Raw genomic sequence first — 26,619 nt, forward strand, 5'->3', positions numbered from 1 at the left:
CTGGAGTCCATTACTTAACACTACCCAGCCCACGTACGCTATTGTGGAGGTATCCTCAAATAGCAGTCCCGGATATAGACGGTTGGGTGAGAGGTGTGGTCCCCGGAAAAACAGCAGGAGTTGGTGTAGGTGAGTAGGAGAGTTTAAACTCAGGACCAGCCCACAGCTCTGTGTAATGTTTGACAAGTACAGTTACCATTTATACTCCTCACACCTCCCTTCCTCTGTGGATACACAGGGAGGGAAAGACAAACTGCGTAGGTCTTGTGGGTCATATGGGCAGGATTTCAAGTGTACAGGTTACAACCGTTGACCATCTTCTACATTATCTTTTTGGTTCATACCAGTTGTACAGGGTGACAGTGTGGTTTAGGAACTGGACATAACTCAAACATTGCAGGTTGGAAGTTTATTGTTCTTTTACCCTTGGAATCTATCAGTAAATTTGTCTACCTCTATAAATAGCTAACAGGGGTGGCAGTGTAGCACAGTGGTAAGGTGCAGAGCTCCTAACCAAAAGGTTGCGGGTTCAATTCCCCACCTTGGCAATGCAGCTGTACCCCTCAGCAATTTACTTCACACAGAATTGCATCAGTAAATATCCGGCTGTGTAAATGGATAACAAGTAAAAACTATAACCTGCGTAAGTCTCTCTGGATAAGAGCACATGCTAAATGACAATAATGTAATGTAATATGCCAGCACTTTTCTCTGCCAAGGAAGAAATAATAATTAGACATTCCATGGCACTTTTGTTCTAGATTTTCTCCACATTACTTGCCTCTAAACCTGGCATGACGTCCTCTGTGTAATTACGCTTGTGATGTTAACCTCATTTATATCCATTAAATGCTGTAGTTGCTATCTAAAAGGAAAGTGGTCTTTCTTCTGCCCTTGGTTTGTTTGCAGGGTACACAAGAGACAGGTGCAGCCAGTGAGAATAACACAGGCATACTTCCTCTTTTTGGTTTGTCTGAAATGGTAGAATGTGCCCTCCCGTGGCTCTGGGAGTTTATGATAGGCTGAACAGATGCTTCCGCCTCACACAGGCTCTCTCCCCCTGTGTTCGCAGCAGGCAGCTGACGAGGGCAGTGACACGCGGAGCGGGCGCGGAGCAGGCAGCCTTTGATGTGTGAAGATTGCCCTTTACACCAGCGGTGCCAGCCCCGCCCTCTCTGCCAGCTCCCAGAAACCGCAGGCCAGCGAAGCCCCAGTAGCTACAGCCCTCCCCTGCAGAACCCCACGAGCATCTCGGAGTGACCTCCCGGGACTGCAGGAGGAGCTGGCAGGAAAGTCAAAATCATTTAAGGAGGCCAAGTTGGGGCGGTTCGGTTCTGCTGGGGCCCCCCTGCGACTCCTCTGTCTGCTATAGCTGCTGCCAGAGTTCCTGGCTTTAAAAACACAGCTGCTCTCAGATTGAAATGGGTAGCTTTTAGCAGCAACACGCACTTGCTTAAACCAAGTCTCAAGGTCTGCTTCTGCATGACGCAGGGCGTCCGTTTGGTTCTTCAGGCATCACGTTTCCTTAAAATATGTCACTTAGAAAAATAACCTGTGGTGATTTTGAAAGAAAAATGATGCAGCAATATAAGTAGGACAAGTGGAAATTTTTCATGCAAATGCTTTTACCAATATATGGAGTGAGCAATTGATGTAACAAGATTACATTACATTATTTATTTGTTTATTTGTTTAATAGATACCCATACCCAGAGTGAACATGCAGTGGTTCACATTTCGCTTGTTATCAATTTATAAGCTTGATATAAGTTTTGATAAGTCTGATATTAACTGAGTATTGAATATCAATATCATATTTACTGAAACAGTGTAGATTATGTGTCTTGTTTAAGCACTGCCCCACTATTGGATTCTAAACTGTAATTTCCTGGTTACACATTGTGTTCCTATGCTACATGCACACTGCTGCCACAGTAATAAAACATAGTCTGTCCTGTACACATTGTGCAAGGCTGACAATATACACACAGTTCTGGACAGGATGTTTCACATGATGCTAGAAGTTCCATGCTTCCCATTACAGTGTCCTCCAATTTTTTCAGACCCCAATTGTCACCTCTATTCTGTCCTCACCACATGATCCCTTTAGGTCTGAACTGATATCAGGCAACTTTACAGCTCTCACAGCTGCCCCTGCAAAAAACAGCTCTAAGGATCCGAACATAATTGTGTTCATTTTTCTCTCTCCATCACTGTGATGCAACTCCTCGACCAAATGGTCCTAGGTAGTATTCTCTTCCGACTCATTATAATAAAACAGCATCAGCAAAAAGATTGGTGAATGGGCAAAATTTTCCATAACAGGCCACCACATAATATTTACATGGCACTTTGTCACCGCTTGACACTCCAAGGTCCAAACGTTCCCTCTACTTATGCAATTAAAGAGCAGACAGAGGAGAAAACCATTACGCGCTTAAGAATAGCACTGACCTTTTACAACTGCTTTGATTTCCACTTCTTATTGATCATTCCAAACTCATGGGCAAAGCAGCCTACCGACTCAGGCATGGTGGCACAGTGCTTTTGTGCGAGGCAGCATCATTGCTCCCATTTAGACACGTTTTTCAAAACCTGACATGGTGAGATGTTGCCACACTGCCACCCTTCAAGTAGAACAGGCACAAGACAAAAGAAACCTGGGATTTTAGTGAAAATCTCGCTTGCCGTCCATCATAACAAGCGGGGCTCATCCTCGTCTGGGGGAATGCTTGCAGTCCGCAGGGCCCGCGACTGGATAGCAGGTGGCACACCGAACAGTGCCATGCCAGAGCAAGCACCTGGAGGGGGGGCTCGCTGCATGAAGGAAGGCATACACACATTTCTGAGGCACTGTCATCTGGCACTAATACAGATGCCAGGTTTGGGCTTTGACAGGCGCCCGGGGCCTCTCACAGTGAGAGACGTGCCTGCATTCTCCAGAAGCGGTGGACCTGCTTCTGGTTTGGCCAATCTGCCCGTTGCAAGCACTCATGGACCAAATTAAAAGGATCATCTGCATCGAGCTAACTGAGCGAAGCTAAGAAAAGAGCTGCGTCCAGTCAGCTCCAGAAAGGTCCCATTTTTGTTGCTAGTCAGGTATCCCCTTGTTTCTCCATACTCCATACAAGTTTTCACATTTTTTAATTCACCTCTCTTCTCTCTCTTGCTATGTCCTCACATCCCTCCCAGAAGAGCCCTGCAGTGGAGAAACTGCCTTAAAGCGCATTTCCCGTCATACAGAGCTCAGAGCCTAGCCCAGTGCCTGAGTGTTAGTCTTTCTGAATGTATGCTTGTGGGGGCCTATGCTATTTATTGGCCTTGGGTGTCAGTTTGAAGCAAAAGGGTTTTAAAATTTGATTCTTTGGGATCTCTCAGTCGTTTCACACAGTATAGACACTGGACTGGAAAGGTAATGAAGCTGGGAGCCCACAGATGGGACTGGTGCCTTCCCACATAGGAAATAACTTGTTTGCAGATTTTTTTTTTACTAAAGCTGAATCAATATAAACATATATGCATAGGTTTCTGGTGACACCTATAAGAAGTTAATATCTGAGATGGACCAGAAAAGGTCAAGAGGAGGAAAGCTGAACTAGTTTTGAGATGCAGAGAGGAAGAATGTCACCCTCCAGAAAAGAAGGTCCTTTAGGGTGATATTCGTGCTTTCAGAAGCATAGCTACACTGCTGGTGCAACGTAGTGACCACCAGGACAATGGACTCGATCTTTTCTGAATGCGCCGTATCTGCTCATTGTTCGCAACCAGGAGGAGAATAAAAAGCAAAGACAAACGAAGCGATTGATATAAATGATCTGCTGGCCGCAGGCGCCCTCTCGGTGGGGGAGGGTGCGGGTCCACTCAATACCAATTGATTGCAGGAGGCCGAGGCATTTGTCTTAATTCGGACTAATTAGGGTGGCCGCTTTAAGGAGGAGAGCAAGGTGTTGACCGGGGACCTTAGGGTCGACTCAAACAAGCTGGTGGTTACAGAGAGAAATGAGCTTTGGCTTAAGGAAATTGTTTTAGGAAACAAAAAGCGTGAGACAAAAAAACAGACACACTAGAGTGACTGCCAATACAATTCCTCTGAGTTTGGCTGTGGCCCAGAAGGGCAGATGCATGTAAACCCGTCTATGAAACCTGCTCATGAAACCAATTTATGAATCGTACTTTGAAGAAGGAAGCGGTCTCGAATGTGTCCCACTGATGTCGGGAGTGTTATGTTATCTTCAGTTTCACATCAGGGACATGAGAACTCATGATAAGCATGAGTAAATGATATTAGAATGTAAAGAGAATTACTGTAATATGGTGAAGATGCCATGTCTTTGAAACTTGAGGCAAGATGATGCTGAAACCTCAACGTCAAGTTGCTGTCACTGAAAAGGAGGATGTCTGTGAGAGTCTTGTGCTGTTACAAGAGAGGTTTCCTGGAAGGCTTTTTAAAGGTCCTAGAAATAGCTTCTGGATGAGACATGAGTGCGGAGAGTTGGGTGTAGATTGCTACCTCCTGTCTTGGCTAGTGAGAGTCTTGGCTGCAGAGAGAGATGGAGGAGAGAAGGGGGGAGGTTTAGGTAAAGAACCACAAGGGGTAGGCATATAGCAGCTGGACAATACTATCCACCAAGAGATCTCAATCTCAGCCAATCACAGGAAAGCCAAGGTGAAGTGAAAAAAGAGGACAAGCCCAGATATGTGAGAAAGAGACAATAGCACCACTGACAAGCAGCTATTGTTCAAGAGAACAAAAGCCCAGAAACACCATTGTGGTCCCATATTCTCAGGTCATCCATCACAATACTGAAGAGCAAACTGCAAGCTGGTACATCAGCTACTTCAGTCAGATTATGATATATGCCCTATGTCTGATTTACCTTCTGGCTATGTTCTTTAAGAGACTGCAATAAGAATAAAATTGATGTTTCATTTGAGTAACATTGCAGTAGTACATTGAGGTTCTGGGCTGGCATTAGAAATTACACTTCAAACTCCACACAGCCTATAAATATCTTGTCTCTGTCTGTTAGGTCTTGTTTCTAATCAGATTAACCACTCAAACTGATACATCTTCAACTAAATTCAAGTGTGAAGTGTCACTGATGTCTAAAACATCAATACTGAACCGAATGACAGCAGTTGCCGAAGGGCACAATTAAAACTGAGCGGAAATGATGCTTGTGATTTTTGTTACTTTTGTCAGGGTTATAATTAAAATGAACAAGCACAATTTAAAAGTCATCAACATGGCAAGCAATTTCAACATCTCAAGTAGGTTTATGTGGGTTTGTATTGAACAATGTGTAACAAGGAGACACACACACACCTATGTATGGCACTCAAAGAACTGAGGGTATACTGGTTTCTGCTGGCTGACTACGAAGAGGACATCAAAGGAGTGTTGAGACAAGACCATAACATAGACAGAGAGAGGCAACGGGTGGGTGAAAAGCAACCTTCACTGAAGGGCCCAGGACACAAGCAGTTCAGAAACACCACATGCCTGTCAAAAATATATATGAAAGAAAAAAACACACTCAGACAAGAGTGCTAGATATCAGAGTCTGTACAAGCTTACGGTGCAGAAGCTTATGGCTCACGCTAACTCAATTAAACCTAACCATACATGGACAGCAGAATCTGCAACATTTAATAATTATGAGTAGGAAAACTGTCTGTTGGGGGAACAACTAGAATAATGTATCTCTGTACACGTGTATAGATAGAATTACACATGTCAGTATTCTGGAACATGCATCATAAAACCTGATAGGCAATCCCATTAATTAATGTGTGAATCTACAGTAAATGTTGTGCGATTAGCGAAGGAAATCACACATTGGGAATCAATGGGTATTGCCTTTGCAGTCTACAGGAAATTAAGTCTTAATGACTGCCGATTGGATTAAGCGATAACAAGTAATATGTGTGAGTTGCGAGGTATCACCAAAATGAGGGAGCACTCCTAACAGGTTTACTGCGAAACACAAGGTCCCAGGAGGTGTGCAGGCTGATTTTAACTCCAAAATACCAGCCGTGCTTCATAATCTATAACTGTCTGTAGTGCAGGAAGTGCAGGGAGCCAGTGCTACTTTTACAGTAGTGATGGGCACTTGACTGACATGCACCTCAACATGGTGAGTCATGTACAGATGATGGATCAGAATTAGACTTAAAGGCGAGCCTTTGAAAGGCAGTCTGAGTGGTATTGACCACAACCCTCTAAAAAGAGGTGTTTCAGCTCCTGGCTGTTGTCCATGCCAGGTTCATACTGAATACTCCAGCAGAAGCATTCTGGGAAGCCACCTGATTGACTCTCCCATAATTTCAGCATGAATCTCATCTATTTATTTTTTCTCATGTGACTGCAGGAGACCTCTGACAAGCTCTGACCTTTGCAGCTGCCAGTATTGTGAGCTCAACAAATATTTGAACCAGTGCAGGCAAACAGACTGAACCTTACCTCAGTCCTGACCTTGGTGTCTTTCTTAGGTTAGTGGCCTCTTGGCCTGGTTCAATGACTGTTCACAGATGGTTCTGTAAAATTCGGCTGACCACTTTATGTGGGTTTACCGCCCACTGACACATCTGCAATGCACACCAGCAGTCTGCTAGGTTTGGGACACAGTTGTGTCAGGCTGGTTCTTCCAGGTTTGTACTTGATCCATGTCATGGTTCTGATGGAAACCCGGTGTTAGGATTGCACGCTCAGAGCCTGTCACGGGCTGAGATGTAGCTAAAGACAAACGGTGAGAGCATCACAGCAGGGGAAAAGTAATATCACTCTCTTCCTCACACACTCACTGGTTGTACGTATGCATGCAGCCTGGGTAAGGAGAGGAGAACAGCTTTACAAGCGCACTGGCCAATCTTTCATTTCATATTGCAAGGAAAATCACTGCCTACCCCACCCCCACATCCCATCACAACCACTATACTCACTTATCCCCACCCCATCCCACCTGAACATTCCCCACCCCCCAAAATGAAGCTATGCCTTCAATTTAATCTCCAATTCCTGGCTCGCTTGAAATATTATCCCTGAAATGAGATCCGTGACCCGGAATACAGAGCCACAGAGAGCAGCGCGGTCCCGTGGGCACACCCAGGGCTGGGGGAGCAGGGAAGGAGGGGCGTCTGGATCCCTTCCGAAGTGACAGGGCTAAATATTTGCCCGATGCCACCTAGACGCGTCTGCACACCCACGACAGGAAGCGCTCACGCTGGCACCAGTGCAGGGCAGGCTGCCAACCAGTCAGAAAAGTTTCACTTCACTCCAGAAGGACAAAAAAAGTTCAGCAGCTAGCAAAAAAAAAAAAAAAGAGTGGATTGAATTCAAAAAGTCTTGGTTCCATAAACCAGTCTTTGTGTTCCTTGTGATTCCAACAATGTTTGAAATGGGTTCGTCCCTGGGGTGCTTTATATTACACGCCCATTATCCATATTCCTTCTTCTTGCTCATTTCAATTCCAGCACTTAAGGTTAAACACTTTGCTAGAAGGAACAACAGTAGGGTCTCTCCTAGGATGGCACCATTGCTCTGGCCTCTACCCCAACACCACTGCTTTCGTCACATGCATTAAAGTAAATCCCTCAGCAAAAGTTCCAGGGAACTTACTGCTAGCTGGAAAATAAAGACGGATTGCTACGGGCTCTAATGTGCCTCAGTCAACATATTGGCTTTTTTATATCAGATGAGGCCCTGATTTCTCCAGCGCCATCAGACTCTAACATCATCTAGTCTGTAACGTTGTATCTAATTAGCTCTCTCTCATGCCCTTGCAGGCAATAAACTTTGAGAAGCAATTTTTAATGGTCTTTCTTGTTGCGCTCTGGGCTGTGGTAGTTAACAAGCTTGACAAACCACATTCCGAAGGGAAGCGACAACACAGTAAGTCATGGAAAGATGATGACAAACTTGCGTTGACAACAGGTGAAGAAGAGGCTATTTAAAGAAATGAAAACATGACATTTTCCCTTGAAAAAAGCACTAATGCTTCAGGAAAAAAAGATGGACGGAAACTAAAACCAATGATAAGGTATAAGGGAAAACTACAGAGCCACTCCTCTGACATGACTAAATGACTTTTTTACATTTATCATAATGACTGCCTGGTTTAACTTGCCCATTGGGGCGGAGTGCAGCTTTGACTTTACCTAAACATCTGAGAAAGACAGATTGCTGACAATCCACCCTGCCCTGGTTCAACAGGGAGTCTCTTCGAACAGATGAGTATGGTGTATCTGAACTTAAGTTCCTTCCTAGGGATGGTTCAGTCCCTGACACTTTCAAGCAGTGGCAGGAGGACTGTTGACAAAGAGGACACTGCAGATTGAGACCCGGGGGCTTTTTAGGGTTGGAGGGGTGGGAGATGGAGACGTAGGGGGGTGGGGGCGGCAGCGTTTCGAGAAGCCAGCCCTGTGGCTGCTCGCCCTCTCATCGCCTCCTGGCTTCAGTCACTTTACATCAATCTGCAGCCCCTCGATAAAAATAGGACTGCAAACCCGCAGCTACACAGCACTGTGGGAAACAGCCTTATAGGCTTAGCCAGGACCACTTTGCCCAGGAGAAGACTGAGACACTGCCAGCCCGTTGTCATGCCAGCCAGCCTGTCTCTCCCTCACCGACACACACACACACATACACACACACACAGATGGTTACTGACGCACACATACACTGATACAGACCCGTAAAGGAATTCAGAGACACACAGATAGTCATGCATTAACACAAAAGCACAGACCTCTGTGTGCCTCCCCTCCTACACAACAGCAGAATCACAGAGACAGGCTCACACAAATCTCCCCAAAACAAATATGCATGCATGTGCACACACACCCACAGGCACACGCACACAGACAGATGCATTCTGACACAAGTACACTGAAACAGACCCACAAAGACATTTGCAGACACATAGAGTCATGCACACACCACACACAACCACAAACACACACACGCACACACACAAACAGCGGCTCACAAGCAAGCAGAAACACAAATTTACATTCACTTAAAACAGACACGCAACAAAAACAGGAAAACAACCACACACATTCCAGACTCACTGATGCCTACATTAGAAACCCCTGGCCCTGATATTTCCCACTGCCTATATATGGCTATGTTTCCATACAGAACGCTCTCTGCAGTAGTGCGAGTGTGGCTTCACAAGCAGCCCGGGCTTTCACACACTTTGCCCATCCACGTTTCTCCCCATCCAGCTCTGTCTGCGTTTAACTTTGACTTCCAGGCGGTGAGGAGAGACGGCCTGGCAGAGTGGGGACCTGCTTGCCGGGTCCTGCAGCACGCTTCAGGGCTGCGAGTGCAGCGGTGGGGAGCAGAGGACCCGCTGCCACCCTGAGCACAATGAGTCTTCTGTGGCAGCAAAGCGGCGACAGCAGCACCCTCCACCCTGCGACCTTCCATAATGCATTCTGCCAGCAGGGAGGCATCACCCCGGTGTGAAAGGGGGGTTCAGACAGCACTGGGGCAGCACCCAGGCCCTGCTCTTTCTCCGGGATCCTACACCAAATGCCCCGCAGCAATGTCACCTCCCCATCCCAAAGGGGTGGATGGATGCACTCCCCGCAGCAGAGCACTTACATCAACCCCTCCTCTCTCCATGGATGATGCCTATCGAGGTGCCTGGGAGCTATTCACATTCACTGTTGCGTCTCGGAAGAAACTGCTAACTTGTCTGGTTACAGCTTGGGAGAAAATATAAATGGGTCCCAATATGAATATGCTTTTCCTCTCTTCATTGAATGACGAAAAAAAATGAGTGATTACTTTTATTTCTACTTACTTTTCTGACAAGAAACATGAAGGAAAGACCAATGGAGGATGAGCAAATCCATATTATATATCCCCATCTAGTGGTAAATGTTGGAACAATATTACATCTGCTCACTTAGGTAATACAGTACTATACACAAATGGCATCAAGTCTGTGTACAAGTGCCAGAAATAGAGACTAGCACAAGACAAAGCTGCCTTCAAAAATGCTAAATGATTGTTGAAAAGCATTCTATATGTGAAAATATTTAAATCACTTGTAAATTTGTAAAATCTCAAGAACTAGAAGATTTTCTGATTTGGAACATCAGCAAATTATCAAATTAAAAAAGAATGTTACATGCATGCCACTATTAAAAAAAAAGAAGGTGACAGCATTTTTTCCCCATTATTATCGCCCATTAACTTCCTTAAAAATTATGTGTATACTCCAGGCTCTTCCTCTGCTCTGCACCTAACATTGACATTACTGCCCGACTTCTCCGATCCATCAGCAAGCATGCTGTACTTTTGCAGGAGCAGCCACCTGCAACTGAAATATACACCAAACAAAAAGAGGCAGGCATACCTAGGCATGAAACACTGAGCAGAAGGGGGAGGACAAGAAAAAAGTACATTCTCTGGCAGTTTGTACAATGACGTGTAAAAAAAATGACAGGAGCACAATACAGCATGCCTTCGTGCTTTCCTTGATAAAGGGCAAATGGAATTACTCCGTCGATTGAAAGCAGCTTAAATTACTCACAGCTTGTTATTCTTTCTGTAGCTGTATCTATTCATTCTTACAATACTTTGCACTCCTTACATTTCTGAAGCGAAGATGCAGTGATAGCGTATGTGTAGATTACGCATGACCTTGAGCTCTCCATCTCTGCCCGTACAATGACTACAAGCGACATCAGTGCAATACAAATAAAAGCTAACGCACCACAGTAACGCGGGAGACATGCTACCACACAACAGGCAATAACTGCTTATTGTGGCAATCGCTGTATCCCAGGGGCAGGGAGCTTTCGTAGGAGGTGCAAAAATGCCAGTGTAACGTGAAATCCAGTGGGCCCGTTGTGGGCTGCCCCTTTTTCAGTCTGCAGCTGCCCTACCTGGAGCACAAAACTGTGCAGAATACATGACACGATATAGCATGTCACATATAGAGATGAACGTCACATCCAACCCTGACAAGTGTCACATGGCGGCGACACATGACCAGTTATTTCATGTGTCACCCGACACCGTTGCCATAGTTGTATGTCACATTCATCTCAATATAAGATGCTATATGTGATAAGGTGCATCAGTTACCCAGCATAACGTATTATAAATTGGAAATGCATCAGTTACGCCATACTTACGCAGGCTTTATGCAGCTGCATTGAATGTATACTTAATGTGACCAAAAAAATCGAAGCTATGTAAGCTGCCTTGCATAACAGTGTTTTTTTCATCCGAGAAATTCTTATAAGTTACCTCTTTTGTACCAGACATACTTTTGAAAATATATACCTTGGACTTCAAGATGAGAACTGAGTACAATCAACAGCTTACACGTCATGTGCAGTTGCAATGGTGTTCATTTTAAACATCTGAAATGAACAAAAGCCATTTTAAGCACTGAAATTTTTATTACTTATGTTGGTGGTTACATGAACTAGACGCAAAACATTTATTTTAAACAGAAACCCTAAAAGTCCAGGGAGTGGAACCATTATCCCCTGTCTCATACAGGACATTCTAAATTGTACTTCATGCTGGTCCACAAGTTAAACAATTCAACCTCATCATTGTTCTTCATTCTAACTGTGTTCGTACTGCCTTAAACTTTAAATTCATTAAAAAAAACAGTGTGATTAACATTTAATATGGTATCTTGCTAAATAATGTTTTTTTTGTCATTAGGTTTTTAAAATTTAACAAGATCAATTCAGTAAGCTACTGAAATCTGCTTATAGTCCTGCTTTCTTGACTAATTGAGAATAAATAAATACAACAAGACAGTACAAATAAACCATTTAACACGCAAAATCTTTTGATTGTTATAACACACGTACAGAAAAAATACTACCTAATATCTGCAATTATCTGTCCTCTGGATTCATACCAAAATCTGACTGGCAAGTTACATTCCAATAAATAAGTAAAACCACTGAAACCATTAAATGATTCATGTATCTGAATTATTATAAATAGGTCACTTAAATAATATATTGAGAATAGTTTTTTCAAGATTCCAATTCTTTCGCTACAGCACTAATTACAGCCACAAAACCATATTTTATTAAGCTATTCCAAGGTCGATTAATTGTACATTAAGTACTGGCCTACATAAGACTATTAACGAGATTTTTTCAAAGATTTGATATCACAGAGTTAACTAAAACTCCTAATCCTTACTACTGAAAGGCTCTTAACTGTAACTCTAATGATAGTACTGATAAACGTAATGCTGCTCTTCTGCATCCCCTCCTGATGTGATCTTCATCTGGCTGGTAGAAGGTCTCTGATCAAATACATACTGGATTTATATCTAGCAACTAAGCCTACCGATGACATAAAATACCGTAAAACCGTGTGTTCTTCTGCTCTTTCTCTTTGGTAATGTATGCCTGAGCGACAAGCTGTCGCCAGCTAGAAGAGAGCATGTCCCTTTGGAGCATCCTCCGAGTCCCCCTGCTCCTCTGTCTTGCTGGTGGGACTCTGGGGCAGAGTCATCTGCAGAGCGCACCACAGCGCTGTGCGGCACTTCCGCGTGGAGTCGCACATGTCCTTCAGCGCCGCAGCCAGCAGCAGGATGTCTGATGAAAACGCGCAGACATCTTGAGAAACGCTGAATGCATCATGCAGGGACTTGATAATTCTTTTTAGCGGAAGATAAATGTTTTACGACGTTTCGGAAATGTTTCGTTTCTGAACATGACGTGTGCTGCGCCGCCAAAAGATAATAAGAAAGAAGTCTTTCCCACACGGGACTCGCAGACCGCTTTGGCGAAAGCCAAACAGTAAAGACCAGCTGCGGTCAAAAACATTTAACTTTTACACATTGTTTGGCTGACAGTGACTCATGTAAGGAGAACTGTTTTATGACCAGTCACACACGTCACACTGCAATGGGAGGGCCATAAATATACCGCTTCCCCTCACTTCATGAGTCACCCATGCTGGGTGGCAGGACCAAGTGCCTAGGTACACAAGCACGCAATAACATCGCTGAATTGAAAGGGGTTACTATGTTTTATCTTCTCACCTCAGCTCCTGTACCTAGCCTTGCAATCCAGGGCTATGATTGGTAAAACTAATCAAATATAAGCCGCCATATTCATTTTCAATCAAATGATTTTTTTTAGGAAAAATGACACACCTCTAAGGAGATCTGTCAATATATTACCTCGGTCCTCTCCAAAATACGGTGTTCCTTGTCTCTGCCGGTTTGAAGAGTTGACAAATTCTTCATTCCGTCGCGTCTGCGTCATGTAAATAACCTCAAGATGTCTGTCCAGCGCAGAGTAGATATTAGTATGGAGAGGGAAGCTGCTCAAATGCTCCATTTTGCCTAGAAGACTCACAACCTGACACACAAATTGTGGAAAAATCATTATTTAACCATAATCAATGAATAACTACACTTCACAATGAATAATGATCCTCAAACATAAAATGATTTTCAAAGCTTGAAATGTTGCATCATTACTGCTCTGTCTGTACTGCTTTGACCTGAAGTAAAGGCTATTTTGTGCAATTAGCGCTGTAACCCCTATCCCAGCTACAATTCTATGAGCATTCATTCACTAATTGAGGCACATTTCAAAAGCCTCACCCTGGCTTGCTCACGCAACTGATCTACAATGAGACGGTCAACTCGGGATGGATTCGGTGGTACTTTTGGGAGGGCACTGCTGCTCACAACTGAAACCCGTTTCCCAGGATAAACCCTGGCAAGCATGGCTTCTGTCTGTTAAAGAAAACATTAAAAAAAATAAGGAGACCGATCTCACAAGCTAATATCCACACACATTGCTCGTTCTCTGATGAAGGCTTTTTGCATTTACCTTCTTCCTCTCTTTTTCCAGCGCCCTCCACTGTTCATAACACTCCTCGAGATGGTAGTGGAGCTGACTGGTGGGGGCACAGCGGGTCTTCACCAGCCTTGGGGACCTCAGGGTAGGCGCCGCGCCAGGGAATGGACCCTCAGCACTTACATCATGATGGTAGGGGTTAAAGGGACTGAACTCGCTGTCTGGCAGCAGGTTGCACAGGTCCATAAACGTGACAGAATTACCATACGGAAAGGTGGACCTGGATGGAAAGCCTCCGCAGTTTAACTGCAGGTGGTATGGGTTCTGCCTGGGATCACCCACTGAGTACATGTAAGGAAACAAAGCTGATGGCTGCTTCTTCCCAGAGTTGTTTGCACTGAAGCCTCTGCCAGTGTGCTTATGTGAGTTATACACCCTTCCCAGGAAATCAAGGTAGGCATTCGGCAGAAACCCTTGACTCTTGTCCCCTTCTCTCTGAACGCCTGTCTGAGGTTTGATTTTCCCCTCAAAGTGCTGAGGGGACCGTCCCTCACCGACCAGGCTGGTATGTGCAGGGCTCTTGTCTGGCTGCAATTCAAATTCACCGTTGTCACTTCCCTTCCTTAACCCTTCCGGGCTCAACCCAGCCTGACTCCCGGCACTACTGTGGAGGTTCGGACTGTCTCCCTGGCTGTAATCTGTGAGGCAGGACACACCTCTTTGCATCTGATGGAAATGCTGGGGCACAAATTCTGCAACAGAGTGCGAGAGCATTTTAGAGAGACCGGACACGCCCCCGTTTCCACCAGACTGCTTGACTTGATTGAGGTACTGGCTTAACTGGCTGTGATGCGCGGCACACTGATTGGATACGGCATAATTATCCCTCTGTTTGCTTTGGTAAGGTGTCGGCGGACTGAAAGAGGCTGAAAAGCCCTTTGGCGGCTGATAAGGCTCGGTATGCTGCGGCCCTGAGAATTCTTTGGAGTAGTAATCGGTTGTTGGTGACTGAGTCTTGACCCTGCTCTCGGGCGTCCTCGGCTCTCCAAAGTCCCCTGCCAGCTCCTTTTTAAATGGAAGCGCCTGCGTGTCAAGCGCTGAAATCCGGGGGTATGCGAAGCTCTGCTGCTCGGACACGTGCTCACTGTAATCCCTCTGTCCCATCGGCCGGTTCTGGCACTCCCTGCTGAAAGAGTCGTGCTCGCCCGCCAACAGCGCCTGCACGTTGCTAGCTAATGCGTTCCCCTCTTGCACGGGAAACTGCCTGTGCCTCTGGGGCTTCATTCGGCCGTGGCTTGAGGGACCACAGAAGGGACTGAAAAACTGCTCATTCAGTCTGTTGGGTAAGCAGAAAGAGGGCGCGACCCCTTCGATGTGATCGGAAAGCGCATTCGCGCCGCAGAAAACGTCATCCTTTCCGTAATCTGTTTTATCAGGCCTGTTTTTTGACACAAAGGGGCTTCCCACGAGGGCCATCTCCTGACACGGCATCCTCTGCACATCCTCGGTCTGTGGAGAGTACATTTCAGTGTCGGCGCTGCTTGAGGGGAAAAGCCATTGATCTTTGACGTCAAAGCCGTTGAAGCTCTGGTGAAACTCAGTCCTCTGTTGTGACTCTTTGTTCAGGGGCTGCCTCTGGCCTCTCCCAAAGGGGTCAGGGTAGATTGCGTTTTGTAGAAAGGCTGAATTTGACTGCATTTTTGATTCAGAGAGAAAGTATTGTTGGCTGTCTTCTCTTACTGACTTAGGGGACCAAACAGACTTCAAACTTGATAATGTCCTGTAAGGATGGAGGTAAATTATATAAATTCAAGCCCAACATTACAAGCAGCAGATTCACAAACACAGCATTAATAGTGTACTGGATTGTAAAATCTGGCTTTGGTCAGTTTCTGAAAAGTTTCTTTCCACTGATCTTAACTGCCTCTTGTCACACACCTGCCTTTGCACAAGTTAAATCTCAGGTTTAATCCAGACTTTCACTATGAAGACAGATAAATGCTCAGAAAACCTCTGATGAGCTCCCATTTGTTGCCATAAATAATGATGTCAAGAAATATTTCCTAGATTTTAATCAACCTAATAATTACTAGAATTTTCTTCAGAATAGCAAACAGACCATTACACGTTCAACTGCTAAAACTGATTTCACTGATTGAAAAATCTACCCAGATTAGGTTACAAAAAAAGTTTTAGCTTTATATTTTTTAGGGCTGCCCCCTAATATTCGACCAAACTGTCAGTTATCATTGGTCGGTTAGTCACAGAAAAAAAAACCCCTCAAACTCCATTCGGGAGCTGCACCTTGTCGTTAAAAAGTTATTAAATAGTTATTATATGTCAGCAGGAAATCATCTAAAGTGTGGGATCATTTCACGCATGTAAAGGACAACCCCAAGAAGGCGACATGCAAACTCTACGTGCAAAGATTCGCCTATCATTCGTCGACTTTCAACATGACTTATCATCTGAAACATGTAAGTAGCCTAATGTTATCCCTTTTGCATGTAACTTATTTTATGCTATGTAGTGCGCATTACATGGTTCATTATGTTTTCATTAGCGTTATTAAGCTTCTCATAGTTTTCAGTTAGCATTTGCTATATTTTTTAACGTTAAATCACTGTTTCCTTTCCATTCTAATTTCTCCAGTTTTAGCATATGTGCTAAATGGCTAATCACACCGGTGTGACCATATGCGCGAAAGGGTTATTCCGTTAGTTTTCTTCATGCTCACACTTGTAAAATTTAAAGGCTCAAAATAAAGGCTCATTATTACGGTTTGGTACTTCTCCGCAATGTAGCACAGTGTTAACAATGTTATTTATAACATTCTTTCTCAGCCTTGGAACTCAAACCATTTTCTGATGCCCCCCCCAAAAAAAAAATAATTAAATAATTTCATTAACATCATAAACGTGCAAGAATTAGTCGACTAATGGCTTGAACTAACGACTACTAGTCGACTAGGAAAATCTTTGGTCGGGGACGGCCCTAATATTTTTGCATATGATTTCAAACATCATCTATAAATTAAAATGTATTTATACACTTTCATCTCAAATGAATTTATTTAGATTAACATTTTTTTTTACTAATACACTAACATATTCTTTGTAACATCAGCAGTTATGTACAGGAGACCCTCACCATTTACACCATTTGACCCCTATTCCTGGCTTCACTCTTCCATGTTCTCTACATTCATTTTACCCATTACAGGTGTTTACAGCATTATTATTTCACAAGTATACATGCAGGTATGCCTCAGTTAAGGATCAATGCATTCCATAAGGTCACTCTGCATGTAGACTATATGTATTTTTAGCCCAGACGTATATATTAACCAGACAACTATATGAATTGTAAACATCTATTTTCACTACCAAAAATATATAATATTCATTTATTTACTGAGCCTACACTGAACTTACATTGAAAAGTCATTCTAAACTCATTATGAACATTATTTAACACTCACAGCTAGTGCTGTAATTATCCCCTGACCCAACAAAGGCTATCACATTTTTATTGTTAATTAATACTGTAACCTATTTTGCATTTCATGGATCTTTTTATGTCTGTGCCCAACACTGCAGGCAACATGGAAAAAATGTGGACACCAACTAAGTGGATTAGCCTGTAACAAAACAACTGCCATGGACACAACCATGCAGCTACATAGTTGCAGATTTTTTTGTGTCACTTGACTTTAACCTCACTTGGATTTTCTTCGGTTTGACTGTATTTTGTATTTTGATTGGGGTAGGTAGATTTAAAATGTTGGTCATATTTCTTGTTTGAGAGAGGATACACTTTTGTTAGGGAGACTATCCATGTATCTACTAACTGCCTGCAAATCCATGGCCATAGCATCTGTGGCCCTCTTGTGGACATATTAGTTAATACTGTTTCCAAAAATTCACGTGTTAGCTTGCCAAGTTACAAATTTCATATTTTAATTCAGTATTGTGCTCTGAAATATTGAAATATAAGGTTGATTAGGACTAAAAAAAAATTTTTTTCTTCTTCTGATAACGCATACTGATTTTTTTTCTTTCAGCACTCTTGTAGGAGTGCTGAAGCAAGATGCATGAAAGTCTCCAACACACTCGCATAAACAACCAGCTACTCTTCACAATAGAAGCCACACTAGCACATTGAAAGATTGGTACTACTCCAGTGACGTGGAACAGTAGAAGCAGGATGGAGCCAATCTGTTAGAATTTGCTCCGGAATCGTCATCACAGCCAGCAAATGAAATGGCTCATTTCAATCCAGGTCGCTAGGCTCAACCAGCAGTGTGTATTTAAATAGCATATTCCCAAACCTCACTGCTTTACTACTGATAATTTACAGAACCAATATTTGTTCACTTTTAAAAATAAAGTCCATCTGCACGGTTTTGAATTTGTGAACAGGATTTCTGGAGATTTTTTTTTACAGGAATTAACATTTATGTTTATTAAAAAATGTTAAGATGGTAATAAAAGTGATTTGTTCTCCTCTCACTTCCAGAATCCAGGTGTACCTGTGTTAATCACTTGTTTAGTGCATTACCAGATTGTTTTATGCCGAAAATGTGCTTGTTTATGTCTCCAACAAATCCCCTTTGCACATAACTATTATTTTTACAGTACAGTATTAGCAGATTTCCCCATTAGCAGGAATCTTTAGAACACATCCCCCGCAAATAGCAAGGGTCTCCTGTGCAGTCATTGTTTAAAAATCGAATCTAAGCAATGGTTCTCAGGAGACCGTATGCTCTTAAACATTAAAGTTTCTCGCAAAGACCTTATCATGAATCATAACTAGCCAATACAGAGAGGGCTAGAAGAATTACTATGGCAACATAAAGAATGTACCTTATAACACTGAATAATCTTAGCCCAAGATAACAAGATCACATTAATCATGAACTGTACTTGTGAAACTGAGTTATCTTGCTGTTCTGAACTCAACTAACCCAGTTAATGACACAAACTCTGATATTTTTGTGAAAGCATGTAAGGGAAACAAAAAAAAGAACATGTAAAACAGTTACTGACTCTCCTGCAAAGTCCGCGTCCGTTTGATCAGACTCCTCCAGAATATTAGACACCAATCCATAGAGATCAGCTTCAGTTTCACATTCATTTCCATCTGCAAGATTCCTTGAAAAAGGGAAACAGTATTTTAAAGGTAAAAATTGTAAAATAATGATAAAACAAGCAAATCATCCTATGAGTTACATGGTTTGACTAAAGCTGGCAATTTTATATGGATGTGGTTAGCAGACTAACAGTTCTGACAGCTCTGTAAGTGAGAGACATAAGCACCTGTTCTTCACACATTCGCCTATTTGATATGGATCTTCCCGAGCAGCCCAAGGTGTATAGAGCAGTGAGGGCTCCTCTGGCAGTGAAAAACCAGGAAATGGGAGGGGAGATGTGAAAGCCTGAGGGGGTCGAACCTTATCCCCTGTCACGCAGGTCTGGATAACATTAGAGATACAAACAAGACATTTTTGCGTGAAAACGACTGATCACTTCCTGGTTAACTTTAAAACAAAATGCAGATGATGTCAGACACTAATAATCAATGAATAGACAGCTACATTACTGAGGTGGGAGCCATCATGTATGCCAGAACATATTTAATATACTTTAATATTACCTCTCATATCCTTTATTTGGCAGAAATAAGAAATAACTGATTGATTACAAATAATTAAGTAGCTGTTCTATCTTTTAATCCACCCATGTGTCCCATCTGGTAGTTGTCTTGAATATACAAAAACAGCTGCTATGAGACCACACAAGTAAGCACCCCAGCTTTACCTGATGTTTATAAGGTGAAAAGAATGAATCTGATCCTGAGGCTGCACTCTGAAATCGGCTGAAGGCCATATTTCCTCCTGCTGAACCCAAACTGACTTGACTTTTCACTGCATTATTTGTCTGGAGAGAAAAACAGTTTCATACTGCTTAGTGGAAAAAAACAACTATGATAAAATGGCGTACATATAGGACATCCGCAAATTTCATGAACTTTTCTTTCAACACCCCAAATTCCAATGCTGAACAAATTAAGCCTTTTTTTTTTTCATTTACAAGTAACAATGCAATCATTTACAAAATGTGTCTGAGTAAGTGGGACTAAGGGAGTCAAATGGCTTTAAAAAGGCACTCATCCCAGTTACCTAAATCAGCGTTTCTCAAACCTCTCCAGGAGTACCCCCTGCCCTGCAGGTTTTAGATCTCTCCCTGCTCCAACACAGCTGATTCAAATGATCAGTTTGTTATTAAGCAGCTTCAGGAGTTCATAACGAGTGGATCATTTGAATCAGCTGTGTTGGAGCAGGGAGAGATCTAAAACATGCAGGGCAGGGGGTACTCCAGGAGAGGTTTGAGAAACGCTGACCTAAATCTTATTGAAATATACATACCACTTGACAAAGTTATCAAGAGCTACTTGCCTGTCACGCTCTTGAATGTTATGCACAAAACAAAAAATAGAATTTTGTATTCCTACCTGAAACATACGCAGATGTGGCAAGTTACATGTAGAACGTGATTTAAAAAGCCAGTCTAGCGTCCAATCCCATAGCAATTCATCGAGGGAGCTAATGTTAACATAGCAGCTATGTAATTAGATCGTTGGCTAACTGGCTAACGTTAAAGTTGTGTAAGATAACACATCACGCGAGCTAGCAAGCTATTTAGCTAGGGTGGATCTTGTCAAGCTAGCTATACAGATACCTATCCAAATAAACTCAGTTAACAGTAAGTTTATGCTGATGTAAAAAACTGAGAGAAACTGACCTATAAACCCCCAACCAGCTAATTAGTTCGCTAGCCAATGCCAAATGTAAAATTGGGATATTAACGTTAACGATTATAAAACTTAAATTTGAGAATAATGGCATTTTACCAATAAACGCCTATACTCAACGTTGGCTAGCTAACATGACAGCTAGTTAGCAATCTAACATTTGACAAGCTTCTGTCATGTCGCACTTGAACTTCTCTACTAAAGAACATTAATACCTGCTTTCCATCCATATCATGTCGAGTGTATACCGTATAATAGTCATGTTGTTAGATATCAGTTGGAAGAAACTACTTAATACTTAGCTATTTAGTTGTTTAGGGGGGATTCGATGTGTAGCTAATTAGCTAGCTATTTTAGCAAATACACACCAGTTCAGTTAAGTTTGACATCTAGCTTGCTAACTTGTTACTCACCTCCATTAATGTTAAATAACTGAGTCGTTAATTTTCCGAGTAAGATTTTGGGTTTTTTATGAAACCTTGCTTATTACTTTTCTCTTCATTTAACGGGTTAAACAAATATGAGACAAATATAGAAAAAAAATTAAAACGCTGACAGTAGAGTTCCTCGAGCTCACCCGTTAAAACCTGCGTTCTTCGCGAGATCGCCGTTCCCCGCGAAGCGCTCTGCCCTCCCTCGTAACGCAGCGAGCCGCCGAAGCTCATTGGTCACGGGCTTGTATTCGTTGTCCAATGGCAGTGGACCATTGGGGGAAGGGCAGCTAGCAACCCAAGACACGCACAAGGTGCAAATTTCGGTTTCGGTTCAAGCAACACGACGGGACCAAAAAAAACCCTTCGAAATAGATGAAGTACAAATGCATATTTCAGATGCCCAGACTAATGATAGCAATACGGAAAAGGAGAAGCGTAAAACTTGTATATGTATTTATGACTAAATGTTTTATAACATTACATCAGTTAGCAGAAGTAGTGTGAATACAGTATACTGTACAGCTTAATACGGTAGTTTGAAAATGTTCATACACACACACTGGAATACCATAATACACACGTAATTTAGCTCCAGCAAAGGCGATTTGATGCGAAACTACTCTTTTAATTTATTGTGGGTGCGGCAAAGGTGCCTTTTGGGGGGAAACCGTAAATCTTCCTCTTTGACCTCGATTTGTCCGCTCCTGTCTCTGGCTCTACCGCAGTCCCCCCACCCCCCCACAGTCATGTAGCTGGGCCAGTGGCAGACAGTCTCTAGTGAGTGCGTACTTCAAAGGCAAAGCATGGAGAGGCAGCAATGTACAAAAACTGTAAAATGGGATCTAAGGTTTATTTCTGTAGGTTTAATGGCAATATACTCATACATGAACACATGGCAACCTCTTTTCCTTTCCACTTTTTTTTTTTACTTTTGTTGCCTTTGAAGAGGAAAAAAAACACCATAGTCAGAAAAGATGGAAAGCGTTTTCCAAAATCTCCTCAATCCTCCCATCATCCTTCTATTTAATCATCACAGACTCTCGCTAGGCCTGGCACAGTATACAAAGTATGAATTTTGTGCCTCCCACGGTCCACCCCTCTGTATTTTCTCATGGTGCCGGGCCTGACTCTCTCGGTCATCACCTCACCATTCTCCACACTAAAATGGAACCTCTCTTGTCTGTCTCTGCTTCAGCTAAGTAAATAGATAGATAGATAGATAGATAAGTAAAACACATGCCTGCCACTACTGAAGGTCAGGCTTTTTGGGCAGGCAGTTGCTCTGTTTAGAGGGAGCAGGCCAGGTTTCAGCTGCCATTGAAGTACGCAGTCAGAAGATGTCAAAGAAAATGAGATGAAATGAGATGGTATCACTGAAAAGGTTGGTAAAGATACTTATTGAATTTCAACTGACAACCAGAATAAAGACAGAGCATGAGAATTCATTCTACTTATCTAGGACTTGCCTCCTTTTGAGTGAACAGAGATGGAAACAGCACATGATTGTGTTGCCCCCTGCTGGTGAATCAGGCCCACACGCCCCTTCAGCTTGTATGTGGAGACACCTACAGTTGAATCACATGCTGAATGTGCCTGCATGTACTTCTATTAAGACACTTTTCTATAAGACAAAGTGGGTACAATCCAAACATGTGCCCCCATCACAAATGTTTGTTGCAAAATGTCAGAACTAGGCATTACTTATAGAATGTCTTAAGATATGCCATATCTAACTTACCTCATGAAAGACATTATAACAACTTGTGTGCTGTGTCATACCTGTTTTTTTTTACACTACCTATTTATACAGCTGGGTAGGTACTGAGGCAATTCAGGTTAAGAACTTTGCCCAAGTGTACAACAGCAGTGCCCCAGTGGGGAATCTAGCCTGCAACCTGTGGGTTACAAGCCCTTCTCTTTACCAAAATACCACACTGCCCTGCTACCCCAGTACAGTGTACACAGTAAAGCCCCCACAGGTTTTCTGCTTTCAGAGAAAAAAATAGTTTCACCACAATAGCAGGCCGAGGAACAGGCAAACACTCGAGAGGTCAGGGGTCATAGTCCAGCCAAGTAAATACATTGTTCCTTTTACCTGAGAGGACTGAGGTGGCCTTTAGTGCTCAAGGGTGTAAGTCATTGCTCAGAAAGGGCTTTTGGAGAGGGTGGGTTGGTGGTGGTGATGACTCTATGCTTCAACATTTACCAAGACCCACGTGGTAACAGCCATTACAGCCTATCAGCTCATGACACAGACCCCTGGAAAGGGCCCAGCAGGTGACACCTTACCCATGATAGAATCCTGATGAAAGAAACAGGAGCAGTTTTGACAATATATCATTTTATGAAAATAACCAACAACAAAACAGTTTTGCAGCAGGTAATGAATTCACATTTTACATCAAAAAATACATGAATTTTGTAGCAATGCAGAGTATGTAGCAAGGAAATAAAGGGTTGTCACTACTCATGATGTGTAAAAAAAGTGGCAAAGCACATCGCTGTATTTATTTTCTCACAATAAGTCGGGCTTAAACATGACAAAATGATCAAATGGCATCTGTTTTGATAAGGAGGTGAGTGAGGATCAGATCTTGATTGGCCTGGCTGGAGAGAGAGGTGTCATCCGAATTCCTGGTATTTCCCTTTCTGCTGGATGTCATGGAAGAGACACATTCCCAGCACAGCTCCAAGGGCCTATGGAACAAACCAGGAGGCCAACCAGTCACAAGCTCCAGATCATGATATTCAGCCCAAGCAATAACCGAGAATACTGCCCACTGGCTTCTCAACAGTGTAGCTCTCAGGGCGATTGCCCATGCAAATTATATCGACACATTCCCTTCACTCTGGGTGAAATAACAAGTTTAAATTTCAATGTATCTGTTCTGCTCTGGTGTAGAGCCCTGCTCTTCTCATTTCATGCAAAGCAAAGGAGAGGTGGCATCTGATATGTAAATTATCTGTGCAGGTTGCCCTGAGCCATCTCCCTGTGAGAAATGAGGACACATTATGTTCAAAATGATCATACAGCCTAGTCAAAAATCACTAATAGTCATCTGAAATGTGTTTATTGCTTTGTTCTTGTCAGTGTCACTCTTCAGTTACTTCCCATATCCACCTGTAAAACACAACTTATTTCTCTATTTGGTTTACTTTGTGACTATGATTGTGGTGCTGTGGGTAAGGTATTCTGCACTCTCCCTTACTCTAGCCTGTAGTATGTTTGCTCTGCTACATAGATAACCTCATGTGTCAATGGATGGGTGAGTCTATGGTGCTGATATAGATTATGTAATTTTTATATTTATGGTGAAAAACAAATAGATACTACATGACAGTTCTGCCTCTTACCTCCATGATGCCCAAGCCAATGCAGGTTAGCCCAGCCCCTGCCATGTGCTTCTTCAGGTACTCCTTAATGGCCTGTACACAGCCCTGGAGAGTTTGAATAAGGTAAACAGTCAATCTACTTTCTTCACAAACTCCTTCAGCAATGGACAAGGCAGTCTGGGTATGGCCTTGGCATATCAAATATATGGAAGTGGTCACTTGATGTTAGCATTTAGTCACTTACGTTTTCATAGTAGACCCAAAGCTCCAAGTGCAGGACAGGGCACCTCTGATATGTGTTTGACTGCCAATTTCTCAGGAATACAGGAGCCTGTCTGGGGACACTTACTCTCTGGTAGATGCTGTTGATGTTGAAGCTGTGTTCACAGGGCTTGAAGTCCTCCCGGTAGCAGGAGTGTGGAACATCGCTAGTATTCTGCCACCCCTTGCTGTGGAACCAGTCTGTGTAGTTCACTGCTCCACAGCAGTGGAACTGAAATGCATCACACACACACACACACACAGAGTTGATTTCAGCCAGGGCTAAAGTAATGTCTATAACTGATTTAGTGTGATACTGGAAATATAACAGCTCTTCATTTATAGTTTGAAAAGGGCCATGCACAGAAGGTATATAAACAATCCTTTTACACTTTATACACACTTCCCCCAAAGCTGACATCATTGGTCATTGTTTGTAACCTGGATCAGACTGCGATGCACAGCTGGGTCATTATGTCATTAACCATATTACTTCCTCATATATCCAAAGCAATGTCTCTCCCTGCAGCCTGGACACTTCCTCTGCCCATTTAACTCTGGCTGTAGCCTTTGCCCTTTGCTTCACCTCAACAGCTCAGCGGTCAATTCAATGGCCTGCCTCTATCAGAATGGTTGCATTCTAAAAAAACCCTGTTAAACCTATGCTTGAACATCCTTAATATTTCATCTTGACAGTTTGCGCTTTAACTGCTGTTGTGCTTTAGGATTTTTATTATGGATCCTTTCCATTAACTTTGCTGTAGTTGTTGTTTCCCCTCTAGCTGCATTCTATTCAGCTGATATATTTTTAGCATTTGATTAATATCAGTAGCATGTTGGACTTTGCTTCTTGTGTGCTGACCTTACGTGGTTCTGATAAACAGTATGCTTACCTTACGCTGAACCTCATTGATGGCAGCTCTGTTTTTCGTGCTGTACTCATAAATCATTTCTTTGGCTTTCATGGTAATTTTCTGCTCCAGCTGAGGAGAGCGACGGACAGAGGGGAAAAAATCACAGTGTAGGATAGCACAATAACAGCAAATAGGGGAAACAGGAGAAGAGTGGGCTCTGTGTGATCTGTAAGCCTCAGACAATCACATGTCAATTCACTGAATGCATGGTATTGCTGAAGGACACTAACATATGAATCGGAAAACAGAAATAATGTGAAATGATGCATTCGGATGTGTTTACTTTTTGGCGGAAGACGTTGAAGAGAATTCCAGCCACAATCTCCAGGCAAAGGATAAGTAGGAGGGAGCCTGTGAACTACACAATGAAAATGCAAAGGCTATTTCTGGAGGAAAATTACTGAGAACTTAAGAGTTCACCAACAGTGAAATGACATGACCGAGCGAGAATTTCTTACAAATCAACTATAGATTGAACCATGTCATAACCTCTGCTCCTTGTCTGTCACATAGAGCATTCTTCCTATTCTTAAAGGCCTTCCACTTTCCTGGACTCACCATTCCCAAAAGCACGTCATTGTCGGTCCACGCCCCGATGCTGCCCATGAAGGCGATGATGGAGATGACCACCCCTACCACAATGAGCAGTAACGAAGTATGATACAACCCCACCGTCGTGAAAGACTCCACCTCCACAAAGGCATTGCGTGATACCGCGCCAATCATCACCAAGGTAAGGCCAGAAACCTGCACCATAGACACAAGCGACAATGCAATCACAAAACATTTGCAGATTTCTGTCACATTGGACTAATGCAGGTGGATGGCAGTACTGTGGCAACAAAATTCTACACAGGTCTGGGCTGAGACCTTCCAAGCTGCCCATTAACACCAATTTACCCCCAAACAGTGGAACATGCAACCTCAAGCCCCTGACACTTGAGACTAAACCAACAGCTAGTGGAAAAATGATTGGTCAAATGAGTGATTATCTTCTTGCGGTTTAATGCTTGATGTTTAGTTTGTACCATGCAACTTACTGGTTCACAATA

General features: G+C 43.0%; 1 protein-coding gene across 1 annotated transcript; it reads right to left on the minus strand.

The window, feature by feature from the left end:
• Window positions 1-12,427: 12,427 nt before the first annotated feature.
• moto (minamoto) lies at window positions 12,428-26,293 on the minus strand. The gene is made up of 11 exons (XM_036552890.1): window positions 26,126-26,293; window positions 25,547-25,636; window positions 24,742-24,885; window positions 24,414-24,497; window positions 19,632-19,751; window positions 19,131-19,285; window positions 18,861-18,965; window positions 13,846-15,592; window positions 13,614-13,748; window positions 13,185-13,365; window positions 12,428-12,594 (listed from the first exon to the last, which is right to left on the minus strand). The coding sequence occupies exons 1-11, from the start codon at window positions 26,291-26,293 to the stop codon at window positions 12,428-12,430; spliced, it is 3,096 nt and encodes a 1,031-aa protein (XP_036408783.1).
• Window positions 26,294-26,619: the final 326 nt, after the last annotated feature.

This window comes from Megalops cyprinoides, chromosome 19 (genome assembly GCF_013368585.1).
Source record: "Megalops cyprinoides isolate fMegCyp1 chromosome 19, fMegCyp1.pri, whole genome shotgun sequence".
Taxonomy (NCBI): Eukaryota; Metazoa; Chordata; class Actinopteri; order Elopiformes; family Megalopidae; genus Megalops; species Megalops cyprinoides.